Below are 13,909 nucleotides of genomic sequence, written 5' to 3'. Positions count from 1 at the left end.
GCTAACAGGTTAGAGCATGAAGATGGTGAGGGTCTTATAATAAATTGATCTTAGTATGAGACCCTCTAGAAGAAAAAGCTCCTTTAGTCAGTGACTAGAATCGAACCTAGGTCATTCTTTGGGTTGTCTAGTGCTGAGGAGTGCAAATGCCATTTCCACTGAGCTACACAGCCCCACTTCCATTTTCAATTAAGTGATTATGAAAACAGTGATAATTATCAAACTTTGTTTAAAACTGTCATTTAGAGAATCAAATTTAAGTCAAAAATGGAATATAAGTGTATCATATTCACTAGCAATGATTTAATGGTTAATTTAGCAACCCATCTGCACTTTTAACACACTTGTTGTTTTCTCAATCAGAAGTATTAAATTTTCTCTCACTACACTCTAAATATTAATGACATTTGGTCATTTATTCAGATATCAAGCACCACATGAACAGATTTTCACTTAAAGCAACCATTACCTCATCCATAATATTGAACATGTACAGTTATTTCCTGGTTTTTGTTATATACTTATTTTCATCTAAAGAAAAGCTAAAGAGAGGAATTTTATTCTTTTTTATTTTATTTTATTAAGAACATCTTAATCTCCAGATCTCATATCTTATCCACGTCTTGAAACACAGTTCCATCAAGATAATATACAGCTTTATATCTCTGTACTCCAAAATGCAATGCCTTGTGCTTATTAATATTAAAGCTACAAACCCATTCATTTTTGCAAGCTTAAAGTCTATTTAAATCTTCCCAAAGGGAAATAATATAAGCACTACCTTATAATTCTCTTCAACTTTGCATCATCAGCAAACAACTGAAGATCACACTCAATCTACATGAAATATCATTAAAACACAGGATAAACAGCAGGCATCCAACAACAGAACCCTTTGACACCACTGGGTACCTGCCTTTTATGAGACACTGTTCCATCATACACAGCTTGTTGATATATTCACAGAGCCAATCTCCAATTCATCTAACCAATATATACCATCCATTCCCGTCTTCTGCAGCCTGTATGCTAACCTGTCATGAGGTAATCTATCGAATGCTTTTGCTAAGTCCAAGAATATCAATGTAAGTTAATCTCATCTAACATACACTCGTTACCTTATCAAATGCAAGTTGAATGCTAAAACAAGACTTACTCTCTACAAACCCATACTGACCATCATAAAGAATCAAATCCTTATCCACATTCCTTTTTTTGCCATCTAAGTCATTTGTGCTCACAACTACCACTAATTCTAATGTCTGTTCTTTCTTTCTATGCAAAGCATCACTTGGTTCACTGTTCCTGAAAAACATGTTATGTGTACCTTTTTGTTAAGCACACCTCTAATTATTGAATCCTTATATAATGCTATACAATTATCCTTGGACACTTACATTCTCCTTCCCATTCATCTCACCTATCCTCTTTTTTTTAAATGATCACTCTCATTTTCAATTATTATATTATGTAATAATGATGATTATTATACAGCACCAGCCACTGAATTAGAAACTTATTTTATGTACAGGCATGCAACTTTCAATACCAGTCCTCTTAAATTCCCTGCGCATAGTTCTGTGAGATATGAATCGGGAACAACTTACATGAAATGCTTTAATCAATTGCTGTGCACAGGAAGTTCTGTTTATCTGTATGAGCCTTCTCAGATGCCACCAATCTCATTCTTGACACACTGTCTTAGGACCACAGTTATGCCATTTAGATAAGTAATCTGGGTTATTTTTCAACTGACTAAACACTTAGAATATCTTGCCTTTTGAGAAACCAGTAAGCTCTGCTGTTTTCAAAATTGTGGCTCCAGCCATACAGGCACCCTCAATAAGCCATTTTTTTAAAAAAATTTCTCCAAAAGATCCTTTGTGTTTCCTAAGCAGCATTCTTAAATAGTTGCTTAGAACATATGGCGATGCATATGACCAAGTATTTTGCATATACATTTGCATAAAGGTTTCTAATTCGATGACTGGTATGTGTATATTATGATTAATTGTATTTTATTATTATATTATTTAAAATTATAATAAGATGGCAAACAGTTTATCTTTTATAACCTTGAAACTTCAGAAAAAGTCTTGAAAGTGAGAATCATGCTGCAAAACAGCTGCCAGTGAAACTTATTTTAGCAAATACTAAAAAGTGAAAATGTGCAGACTTCTTGATAGAGTTCATATTTATTAAGTATTGTTTTAAAATGAAAATTTTAAAGTAATGAAAAGCTGACTTCATTGTTTCTAGTTGTGTGGTAGTTAATTGGATTGATCAAGAATTTGCATTAGTGGATCTGCACAAATAATAAAGAAATAAAGTATGATAATAAATTCCACAATTAATGAAAGAAGTTGCATTCTTTTCACTTTGAAGAAGTAATCTAACTTGCTGTTTGAAGTTAACCACATAATATAAAAATAATTATTTCTCAGTTACATAATAGACTGCAACAGCATAGTTCTTTGCAGCCATGTATTGTCATTCTTTCATATGCTGTAAAGGTAACTACTTTTGAAGGACATTTTTGAAATAGGATTCCCATGTCAACCGTATAGAGAACTAATAATCTGAAATAATAATAAAAAATTTAGTTTAATCCTTTATCCCAGTGAGAGCAAACAAAGTTTGCACCTGAAAATGTCTTCAGGACTGAATATAGTGTTGTATTAATAATTTGAAATATGTTGGGTTGGTGGATGAGCTCAATGCTTAAAACTGGTCTCCTGCCAAGGTCCAAAAAAACAGCTAACTCTTTTGCATGCAAACTTGCACATCTATGTAAAAAAATTTCATGTCAAATTGTGTATATTTACTGTGTGTGTGTGTGTTGTGTGTTTCATATTTTGTTCAGTGTTATACAGACAAATCATAACAGAATATTCTTTTACAGAGGAAGATGAAACAAGAATCCTTATTGAATTGCTTTGCAGTATCAAGTTGCCTTCAGTAAGTTAATTTATATGATAAGTAATAAAAAACATTGCCTTTTTGAAAAAATAGTATGTAATGATCTGCTGCAAGCATGCACAGTTTATAGCACGTGGAGTCCACTATTTTAATTCATACAGTTGCTTTTAACACTGATTGATCTTATTAGATTGTTGTTCCCATGCAGAATCATGAGGAAATCTTTATTTATGCGACTTTCCTCACCATATATAAGTAGATAGAGTTAGTCTTTAGTTTTAAGAGAAAGATGTTTCAACTTAGCAAATAGGAATAAGCTTAATAAAAGTAATAAAAAATTAATTCTTTTGTGAGTTGTAACAGGAAAGTTACGTTTGACTTCTATACAATTGATAAGTGAACTTTGCCAGTACCTCAACACCTTAATGATTCTGTAGTGGATCTGGACCAATACGTCTCTCTTCTCCTTAAGAAGGATCTCTAGACTCAGTCAGTATACCAAGTAAACCATGATCTAATTTATCACTCATGTTGATAATATTTCATTGCATTTTTTGTTGCTAGTTGATACACATTTTTACATAATAGTACCAACAACGTAGTATTAAAAAAAAAAGTTTGACTCTGCTTTTGAGAAAAATGAGATTAGGATTCTATGTTAAGAAAATTTATATAGTGTATAATAATTGAAAAAAAATTATCAGATATGACCTTCAGGGAGTCAGGGACTTACGTGTGAGTGTAGGTAGTGTGAATTGAATTAATTCATCCTGCCTGCATATAGTACCTCCAAAGGCAAGCCATTCCAATTACATGCATCTCTATGAGACAAAAATCTAATCTTGCCCCTTTCTAAATTGCATTATTTTTCAACTTCCATAGATGCTGTCTCAGCCTTTCTTTACCTACCATAAAATGAAAAATTCCATTTATTGGTATTTTATATGACCTTTTCAAAAGTTTGTAGGTCTTTGTCATATCGTAATGTAAGACAGTTTTTCAAATACATTTTCCCTATTTTATAATTCGCACTCCAAGTCTACATTCAAAGAATATCATCATTCCTGATCAATATAGAGCAGTTGAATCTGTCCAGAACTTCACATAAAATGTGCATGTTTTTTTAGCACCATTCTCATGCTTGAAAGGTTATTAAATCTTCGTTAGTAGGCTGAGTGAGTTTAGTGACTACAAAATCATATGTGGCACAGTCAAAAATTACTTATTGTACAAATATTTTGTTTCACCTATGAACTGTAAGACATCATCAACATCAGCAAATAACAGTGAAGAATTTAAATAAAGGCACAGTCGAGTGCATGCATTATATTAGAATCTCTCTATACATGCAGTCTCATTAGGATAAAACACTGACGTATATAATGTTATAAAACAATATATTTAATACAGATGAGGATTACAATTTCCCAGAGTTAAAAGTTGAAATGCAGTCATTATGATTAAGGTTCAGTCGATGAAATTGGGCTTCAGCAGTTTCTTTGAATAAATATACATATTTATACACACACTGCTTGAAAAGAATTCAACAGACTTTGTAGCTGAGATAAATTGGAGTAATATGATGCTCCCAACACAGTACAACTGTGTTTGGGTGAAATGGCTGCAAGAAGGAAATTGATGGAGTTTGAAAGAGGCATTGTGATAGGATGCCATGTTGCTGGTCTATCTGTTTGGCAAAATATTGAAAAATTGGGCCATCCCAGGTCAACAATCAGTGATACCATACTGAGATGGAAGTGCAGGGAGTCAACTGCAGGACATTTTAGCTATTGTGCCCTCTTCTGGTGAGAATGAGCGGATCAAGGAAGATTATAATTGTCTTTAAGAACACCAGACGGCCTTAAAAATCAACTGACTCTAGTTACATGGGCAAGGAGTGTGATAAAGGACTCTCAATCAACGATTGTTTTGAAATTTACTATATACTTTTGAAGTAATGTAACTTGTAATTTTTTTTTATTATTATTATTTTTGGCATGTAATAAAATGATTAATGTACCAATTGAATATCTAGGTTAATTTAAACATGTATTTTTTTTTTTTTTTTTTGGTAGTAGTAAAAAAACTGAACCCCTGTGGTTGGAAAGACCTGAGTTTGATTACCGTCAGTGATGCGAGGAACCTTTACGTGGTCTCTTTTGACGAAAGGTGAGTTAGCCAGTCTCATACAGAGGTAGACTTTTTTCACCTGGAAACTTGGGTTTTTCATTCCCCAGAACAGACAAACTGGCCCCATGAACACATGCATCTACAAACTGGGAGGCATAGGCTAACCACCTTATCCTCGAATTGTGGTTGGGAAGTCCAAAAATACTTGGAAAGGTTGTGGGTGCTTAAGTGCCTATTAGGACCACTGATGATAGGATATAGTAATAAAAAACACTTCCTCTGTGGAGGTGAGATATGCTTTTATGTTACCACAAAGGGGTTAATTAATTTTAGTTTTCATTATTGAAAGATGCTGAAGGATGAGAGCTCTTCTAAACAATAAAGTTAATGTATTATTATTTGATGATAATGACCCAATAAATATTAGAAATAAAATTAAACACGAAACACTGAAGGATCTGAAAATTTTTAGCTTTTTTTTGAGAAGCTAAGTTAGTTGGTCTCATCTACATATGAGACATTAACACACTTGTCTGCTAGTTATTCTGATAGAATTCTTTGAGGTTGTCTTGAACTTGCAGAGTCAATTTAGTTTTCTGTACAATAGTTGTAACTCTTCTAGCCTGCTCCTTATAATTTTCATAATTGACTACATCCTTCTGAATACAATATTCCTTCCATATTATCTTTTCTTATGAATCACTAGCTTAATAAGATTGCATCACTCACATGCTGTTTATTCTTTGAACTCTATGGAGACATTGCAATATTCCTTCATTGAGGTATTTTTTAAATACTTCCATTCATTGCTGATAGCTTCCCATCTTGCAACTGATACTATGAGATCAAACCTGTCATTCTCCTCAGTTTATCATAATTTCCTGGTTTGATGTTCAGCATGTAACCATTTCTAAATGGATTATCCATACACTTAGCCAATTCCCAGGTGAGTATGGTATGATCACTGTCACCAACTGGATGCAGAAAAGTCATGTCTTTTACTTAAATACCTTCTGACACAATAATCAGATCTAATACTATTTGACTGTGATCTTCTGTCACATGCTGCTTAAGAAAGTCGTGCAGCAGCTCAATAAATTGGCTTCATTCTTTTCATGTGATAATTAGTCATTCATGATAATCGATTAGTAGCTAATTAGTAGCTGTTAGGTCCATCATAAAAATATGATTTCCTTTACGATCCATACCAGTTAATACATATGGGAGCTAGATATCACTAATTGCCAGTCTGAAGTATCACATATTCACTAAGGCATCGAACTCACCTACTTCATTTCTTATACTCCTGGACTCCTGGTATTCATGTACAGACATAAGTTACCTCTGAGCATTTTTTGTATACTCTCCTCTATGGTCTGCATGATCCAGTTGGACAGCTTTTGGATTCATGTTTGTATCTAATGCTTCACTTATACAGACATCCTATATATATATATATATATATATACACAGACATAATAAGTCTGAGCCAGACTAACACAGTCATCTTTTCATCAGTATCTCTGGAATGGTGGTGAAGATTTTGAAAAAGTTGGTTAGGGCTCACATACAGAAATGGGGTGACAGAGAAGCTATATTTTGCAATGAACAGAATGAATTTACTAAGGAAAGGGTATGTTTCAACAACTTGCTCTGTGATAATTTTAGCATTGAATTATGATACTTTTATTTACCATGAAACTTTTTGATTTTGCTGAGACTTTTGATAGAACACAGCATGAAAGACTGTTGTATAACTTGGAGAATATGGGATTGGATTATAAAATGTTGGTGTCAATAAGAGGATAAGCTGACTGACAGATATCAAAAAGTCATATATCTCCCTCGATGAGTCTCTGACTCTCCCTAGATGTCTCTCTTAATGATAATAATCACTTCCTTTATTAAGCATATTCATGCCATTAATAATGGTGCTTAATGTTCAAAGCTATATAACTGAGAGGAGACCTCCACATAGCCTTTAAAGGAATGCAGAAAACCGACCGGGTCTTCTGACCTAATGTCTAATCCTCACCTTTTCATGGTGCACCCTGTTAAGTATCTGCCTGGATACTGAATGAACGAGGATGGACTGGCAGTTTTGGACTTTGCCAACCAAATTGTATTCTTATTGGCTTAAATGACAATGTAAAATGATGGTAAAAGAGTGCTATAAAAGGAATTAGAGGTAATAAAGATGACATGAAAACTGGAGAAAAAGATATTCTTCATGTATTGAGTAATTACTTCGAGAAATTACTCAATCGAACAAGCAGTGACAGCACAGTAGTAGAAAAAACACTCAGCAGGCATGCAATCAGTTTAAAGGCAAGCCATTAAGTCTGAAATGCGGAAAGGAAAGATGACATGAAAACTGGAGAAAAAGATATCCTTCATGTATTGAGTAATTACTTCGAGAAATTACTCAATCAAACAAGCAGTGACAGCACAGTAGTAGAAAAACACTCAGCAGGCATGCAATCAGGAATATATATCCATACTAGAAGTACAAAAGCCATTAAGTCTGAAATGCGGAAAGGCACCAGGAGTAAATGATATTCGACCAGAAATGTAAGTATGGAGGTATAAAAGTCTTGCAGTGGTTGCACTGCATAGTTCAGAAGGCCTGGACAGAGGAACAATTCCAGATGATTGGAGCAGAGATCTCATATTACCCATATATAAAAAGGGAAATAAAACTTAATGTGAGAATTACAGAGGTATTTCCCTACTGAGTATTCCTGGTAAGATTTATGTAAGTAAACTTGAGAAATAGTTGAGAAGGATTGTGGAAGAGAAGCTTGGTGAAGAACAAGCCAGATTCAGGCCAAATAGAGGCTGTCAGGATCAGATTTTCACTTTACGACAAATATGAGTGTAGTCTGAAAAGTTCTTGGCCTCGACCATAGAGGCAACACTATTGGCAATTTTTTTTTTTTTCTACATTGTTATATTTGTCATAGCATCCATGTGAAATTGCAAGTCATTCTATCAAGTAGGTTTTTTTATACAGCTGTCTGAAGCAAAAGTGTTGTCTGTATCCCTTGAAATGGATAAAATTTAGTATTGTGGAGTTATATATTCTTTGTAAAAGAAGGTTTAACGCCAAAAGATGTTCATACTGAGTTCATAAAAGTTTATAGGCACTGTTCTCCTTCGTTTTCGACAATTAAGAAATGAGCTGCCGAGTTTAGATATGGCTGTACCAGCCTTGAAGATGATTCATGTGAAGGATGTCCAAAAATTGTAACAACACCAGAAATCATTGATCAAGTGCACAATAAGGTAATGGATGACCGGCGAGTTAAAGTGCTTGAAATTGCTAAGCATTTTCATGCACTTTAACTATAGTGTGTGAAATAGACTATAGACATTTCAAAGGAATGTCTAGGATATATTTTGCATGAAGAATTGCAAATGAAAAAAAGCTTTGTGCAAATTAAGTGCCATGCTTGCTCACAGCAGATCAAAAACGCACTCACATGAAAATCATGAACAGTGCTTGGAGCATTTTAACAAGAATAAAACTGATTTTGTGCATCGATTTATTACTATGGATGAGCCTTGGATTCACCATTACACACCAGAATCCAAACAGCAGTCAAAACAGTGGACAGAAGCTGGTTGTTTCGTGCCAAAGAAGACAAAGTCGGTTCCATCATCATGAAAGGTCATTGCATGTTTTGGGATGCCAAAGGCATTTTGTTTATTAATTATGTTGAAAAGGGTAAAACAATAACCGTGGAATATTATTCCGATCTTTTAATGATAGACGAAAAAATTCGTGAGAAAAGACCCGCTTTGCAGAACAAAAAAAATCAACTTTCATCAGGGCAATGCATCTGCCCACAAAGGTGTTTTGGCAATGGGAAAATTAAGGAATCTGCACTATGAATTGGTGGAACATCAACCCTATTCCCCAGATTTGGCTCCTTCTGACTTCTATCTCTTCCCAAAACTAAAACTCTTCCTCACTGATCAGGTTTTTTCTTCGAATCAAGAGGCGATTGCAGCTGTAGAGGGATATTTTGCAGATCTTACTGAGAACCACTACAGGGGCAGGATAATGGCACTGGTGCATCGCTGGAATAAATGTATTAGTGTTAAGGGAGATTATGTTGAAAAACAAAAATAATTTTGAAGTTATAAATTTGTTTTTTCATTGTTAGACCGAGAACTTTTCAGACCACCATCGTAGTTGAGAAATCATGAGAATATCATAAAGAATCTGTATTTATGTTTTGTAGATCTGCAAAAGGCATATGACAAGGTGCTAAGAGAAATGCTATTTAAAACGCTACAGTTATATGGTGTCATTGGGGTATTATATCAAACAATACCTGGTCTTTATTTGAGTTGTAAGTCGGTTGTTAAAATTGAAGGAAGTAAAGGAAGATGGTTTGATGTTAAATCTGGTATCAGACAAGGATGTACATTATCCCCTCTGTTATTCATTATCTATATGGATCACATTATGAAGGAAAGTGGTATTAAACCTGATATCAAAATTGGAGATGTTAATCTCGGTTCTTTACTTTCTGCAAATGGTGTTATACTTTTAAATAAATCCAGTAAAAGTATGCAAGATTTTCTGACTAAATTTGGTATGAAAATCAGCAATAACAAGACAAAGACAATGAAAATAGTCAGCAAGACTGAAAACATCAACATTCAGGATATTGAGCCTATAGAACAAGTAAAATATTTCAGCTATTTATGCACAATTTACCAAAAATGGTAAATTAAATATGGAAATAGACAACAGAATCAACAAAGCCAGTATGGTAGGAAATCAACTGAATAAATTTATATGGAATAAGAGAGAAATTAGTGAAAACACTAAATTACCTGTATACAAGACAGTATTTAAACCAATTTTAACTTATGGATCTGAGAGCTGGGTTAGAAATAAAAACACTTGACCAAAGACCACAGATATGAGAATCCTGAGAAAGATTAAGGGCATGAACAGATGCCATCAATGGAAATATCATATTAAAAGGAAAGAACTTAACATTGTTAGCATCCAGGAATGTGTTAGCAGAGCTAATCCCAGATGGTATGGTCACTTAAATAGAATGGGATAGGAAAGATTAGCAAAACAAGCTTCCTCTGGGTCTTTTTCCTTGGTAGGAATAAGACCCAGAGGAAGACCAAGATATAGGTGGATTGATACAGGAAAAAGTGCCTTAGAAGACAGAAATATAAGATCTGATAATGTTGTAGTCTTGACAGATAGCAGATTGATTTGGAGGAAAATTCTTGATTGGAAGTTAGTAATGATTTAAATTTTTCATATAATATTATCATAATATCCTGTACACCCCTTGAGGGCACATGACAGGAATTTGATGATGATGTCATTAATATAATAAATTTAGTTTAATTCTTTATCCAAGTGTAAGCAAACAAAGCTTGCGCCTGAAAATATCTTCAGGCCTGGGGTAAGGTAGTGCAACTTTAGGCAACTCTGAGCAAAGGTGGACCAAGCTCTTATCAATCCTTGTTCAGTATCTCCCATAATGCAAAACACATCTCCTTGCGGACATGTATACTGCTATACATTAAGGGAAAGGCCACTACCCAGATCGGTTTCAACCTTTATCGAGGTCTCGTCAGTGGGAGGCAGACCCAAACGTGAGATACTAAAGCAGAAGCAATAGGAGAGGGCATATTTACCTATAGGAGTTGCCAACAGGTGTAGCACCTTATTATTGAATTACTCTGGATTTAGAGTATGCAACACCCTTATCTAATGCATTTGTGGTCCTAACTAACCTTTCTAATACTTTAACCACAACTCCAGATACACAGACTGGCTTATAATTCAAAGCCCCAGTCTTATCACCTCCTTTGAAATGAAACAATTTTACCATCTTTCTGCTCCTTTGGAACTTGGGCCTGTGAAAAATTCATGTTAAAAAGATATGTAAAGGTTGTTGTTAACTCTGCAGAACATGACCTGAAAACATGTGGTGAAATAGCATCAAGTCTTATAGCCTTATTTACATCAAGCTTATTCAGTTCCTCATATTCCTCCTGCTCACTTACTAACATTTCCTCCACTTTTCCCACTGCATTCAAGTTCTGCATGATGACACGTTCACACAAATGAAATCAAATGAAATACCTTTATAAATTGTTCATTAAATGCCTAAACTATATAGTCTCAAAGATTAGAAAAATCCAAATATTATTATATAGTTATATAATAAAAAAATCTTGCTCTAGAGAAGACAACCATGGAACTTTGTCAAACTGCTTCAGGTGTTCAATAAGTAGTATGATTATATCACACCAGATGATGAAATTTTTGCTCAATTTGTTGCCTTGTAGAGTAGAGTAGATGTGTTATCCAAAACTCAGACAACCAGACTAGCATGCATATCAAGTTTTGTGGTTTTGCCATTGTAATGTTCTAATTGAATGATGCAACAAATTTTAGTAGGGATCTTAAATATCAAATTACATTAAACTCCAAGACATCGAGGAACATTTTAAATTATGTTGCTTACAATAAAGACAAAAAAAAATACTGTTATTTCTAATAAATTTTTTCAATAAAATCAGAATTGCAGCAAAAGATCTTCATAAACCTAAGATTAGTTCTAATACAAAAATTGCTGCACGTATTTAGGTTTTGCAGGCTTTTATAATCTCTTGCATACAATATAGTTTGAAGTTTTTCTGGGTTCTGAATTTTTATTGTACCTATTGTTTGTTTTTACTGAAAAAAAAAAAAAAAAACACCAAAATTTTCATTTTTACTAGAACTAACATGATGTCTGTAACAGATTTACATTATTCACAAAGCTCTGTCAGATGGTGGTACTTCATAAAAATACAATGCATTTTTCAAGTTATAGTGCATTATGAAATGTTGATTTGCTCTTAGTTTTTATCTAGAATACTTTTACAATTCTTAACAGGTCCTTAAGAACCTGTTAACCATCCAAAGTATCCTTCATTTTGTAACCATGATTCCAGGATGAAGTGGTTAGACCTATAAGTGTACTTTGTATGTCAATTGCATGTGCTCTCCTGATAGGTTTGTCTCTATGCATGATGAAACAGCAAGTCACTCATGTCAGTTAATTTCTAAAAGTTTTTCTTTTTTTGTAGATAACAGCCGTAACTGCCCGAAGTGCCTTAGTTCAGTGGATTCCACCACAGATAACATCAGAAAATGGGGAAAATAAATATCCTGACTTTGATATCCAGGAATCAGATTTTACATATCAACTGTTTCTTTCAGAAAAGAATAAGGAATGCAAGCAGAGACATATATACAGGTACATAAGTTATCCTATAAATCTGAATTTCTTTGAATAAAACAAGTTAAACTGATTTCCACAGGAGTATTATCACAAACAGGTTTCTTCCATTCAACTAGTTTCTCATACTGTTTGGTTTGCTTCTTCTATTTATGCAAGAGCGATGACACAAAAGAGCACCCCTATAAACTTATGTTTGAAATGTTAATAGAAGGTTAATTAAAAAGTAATAATAAACATTGGGGTCAAATGTGCATTTCATTGTTGATTTAGAAATTGTATTGCCATCATATCCTTACTCTGCAAAATTAAGATATTTTATAAAGGAGGACTATAACTGATTAAGGATGATGCCTTGATCCCCCCCCCCCTAAGTTGGACACAATATTATCTTTGTGGTTTGTTTAAATTTTTGGATTTAGTGACTGAATTTGTCATATGGCATTTTATCTTAGTTGCCAGTTTGCATGATGTTTTTTCATTTGTTGTATAAAAGACTGAGTGAATGAATGAGTTGTCCATAGGACAAAATAAATTAATAATCTTTAAAGATGAAAATGGTGTACTAATTTAATACAAATAACTGATCATAAGATGAATAGAATCCTTTTATGCCATGTTGTATAATGATTCTCAACACAAACCAATATGAAATGGGTGGAAACGCTTAAGGGTCAAAGCTGTATGACTGAGAGGAGACCTCCACATAGCCTTTAAAGGAATGCATAGAACCTACCAGGGCTTCTGACCTAATGTCCAATCCTCACCTTCTCATGGTGCACCCTGTTAGGTATCTACCTGGATACTGAACGAACGAGAATGTGCTGGAAATTTGGGATTTGGCCAACCAAATTGTATTCTTATTGGCTTAACCAAAATACAAAATGATGGTACAACATGACAAAATTTCATGCCAGCTGGGGCGACACCAGGTTACATACTGTCGACATTGTTTTCGCCAGGGAACCAGGGTGAACAACAAAAAATCAGCTACTGGAACAAATCTGAAAACACGCCCGAACTCAACATTGCCAGAATTAAAGATCAGTAGTACATAAGAAGCCTGAATGGCAAAGAAATGGAACTAGCTGAGGAACTGGATAAGTACCAGATCGACATAATAGGGGTGACTGAAATAAAAAAAGACAAAAACTGGTGAGATCCTTCTGAGCCATAAATACAAAATGTTATGTTCAAGCAGTGACAATCAAGGAAAAGAAGCAGTAGCCATAGTATTCAACACTAAATACAAGGCTAATCTTCTTGAATGGCAGGCAGTCTCAAGTAGAGTGATGTGGGCAAATATGAGAATGGGGAACTGGACAATGAGACATATTTCTGTCTGTGGTCCCACTAAGGTAGAAGTGGAGGAATTTTTTTTGGGGGGGGGGGGGCTTTATAGAAAGCAACTGACACAATGAAAAAGGAAAAGTTGGTCCTTGTTGGGGATCTAAATAGCAGAGTAAGAAGTGATTGTCAGACATACAAAAATATTTTGGGAAAATTTGGAGAAAGAGCAAAGCTAATAATAATGGCAAATACCTGTTGGATTTCTGCTGAGGACGTGGACTGATTATTACTAACAC

General features: G+C 34.2%; 1 protein-coding gene across 3 annotated transcripts in view; it reads left to right on the top strand.

The window, feature by feature from the left end:
• LOC150093092 (fibronectin type-III domain-containing protein 3A-like) overlaps nt 1-13,909 on the top strand; it is a 557,362-nt gene that overhangs the window by 201,647 nt on the left and 341,806 nt on the right. For all 3 annotated transcript variants that reach the window (XM_090414067.1, XM_090414066.1, XM_090414069.1), the window contains 2 exons: nt 2,903-2,958; nt 12,172-12,341. In XM_090414067.1, the coding sequence (XP_090270193.1) occupies nt 2,903-2,958; nt 12,172-12,341 (226 nt within the window). The remainder of the gene's footprint in view (nt 1-2,902; nt 2,959-12,171; nt 12,342-13,909) is intronic.

The sequence above is a fragment of the Typopeltis vanoorti genome, chromosome 24, assembly GCF_054136105.1.
Source record: "Typopeltis vanoorti isolate ZY-2024b chromosome 24, IOZ_Tvanoo_1.0, whole genome shotgun sequence".
Classification (NCBI taxonomy): domain Eukaryota; kingdom Metazoa; phylum Arthropoda; class Arachnida; order Uropygi; family Thelyphonidae; genus Typopeltis; species Typopeltis vanoorti.
The sequence above is the reverse complement of the archived record's forward strand: the minus strand, read 5'-3'. Positions and strand labels throughout refer to the sequence as shown.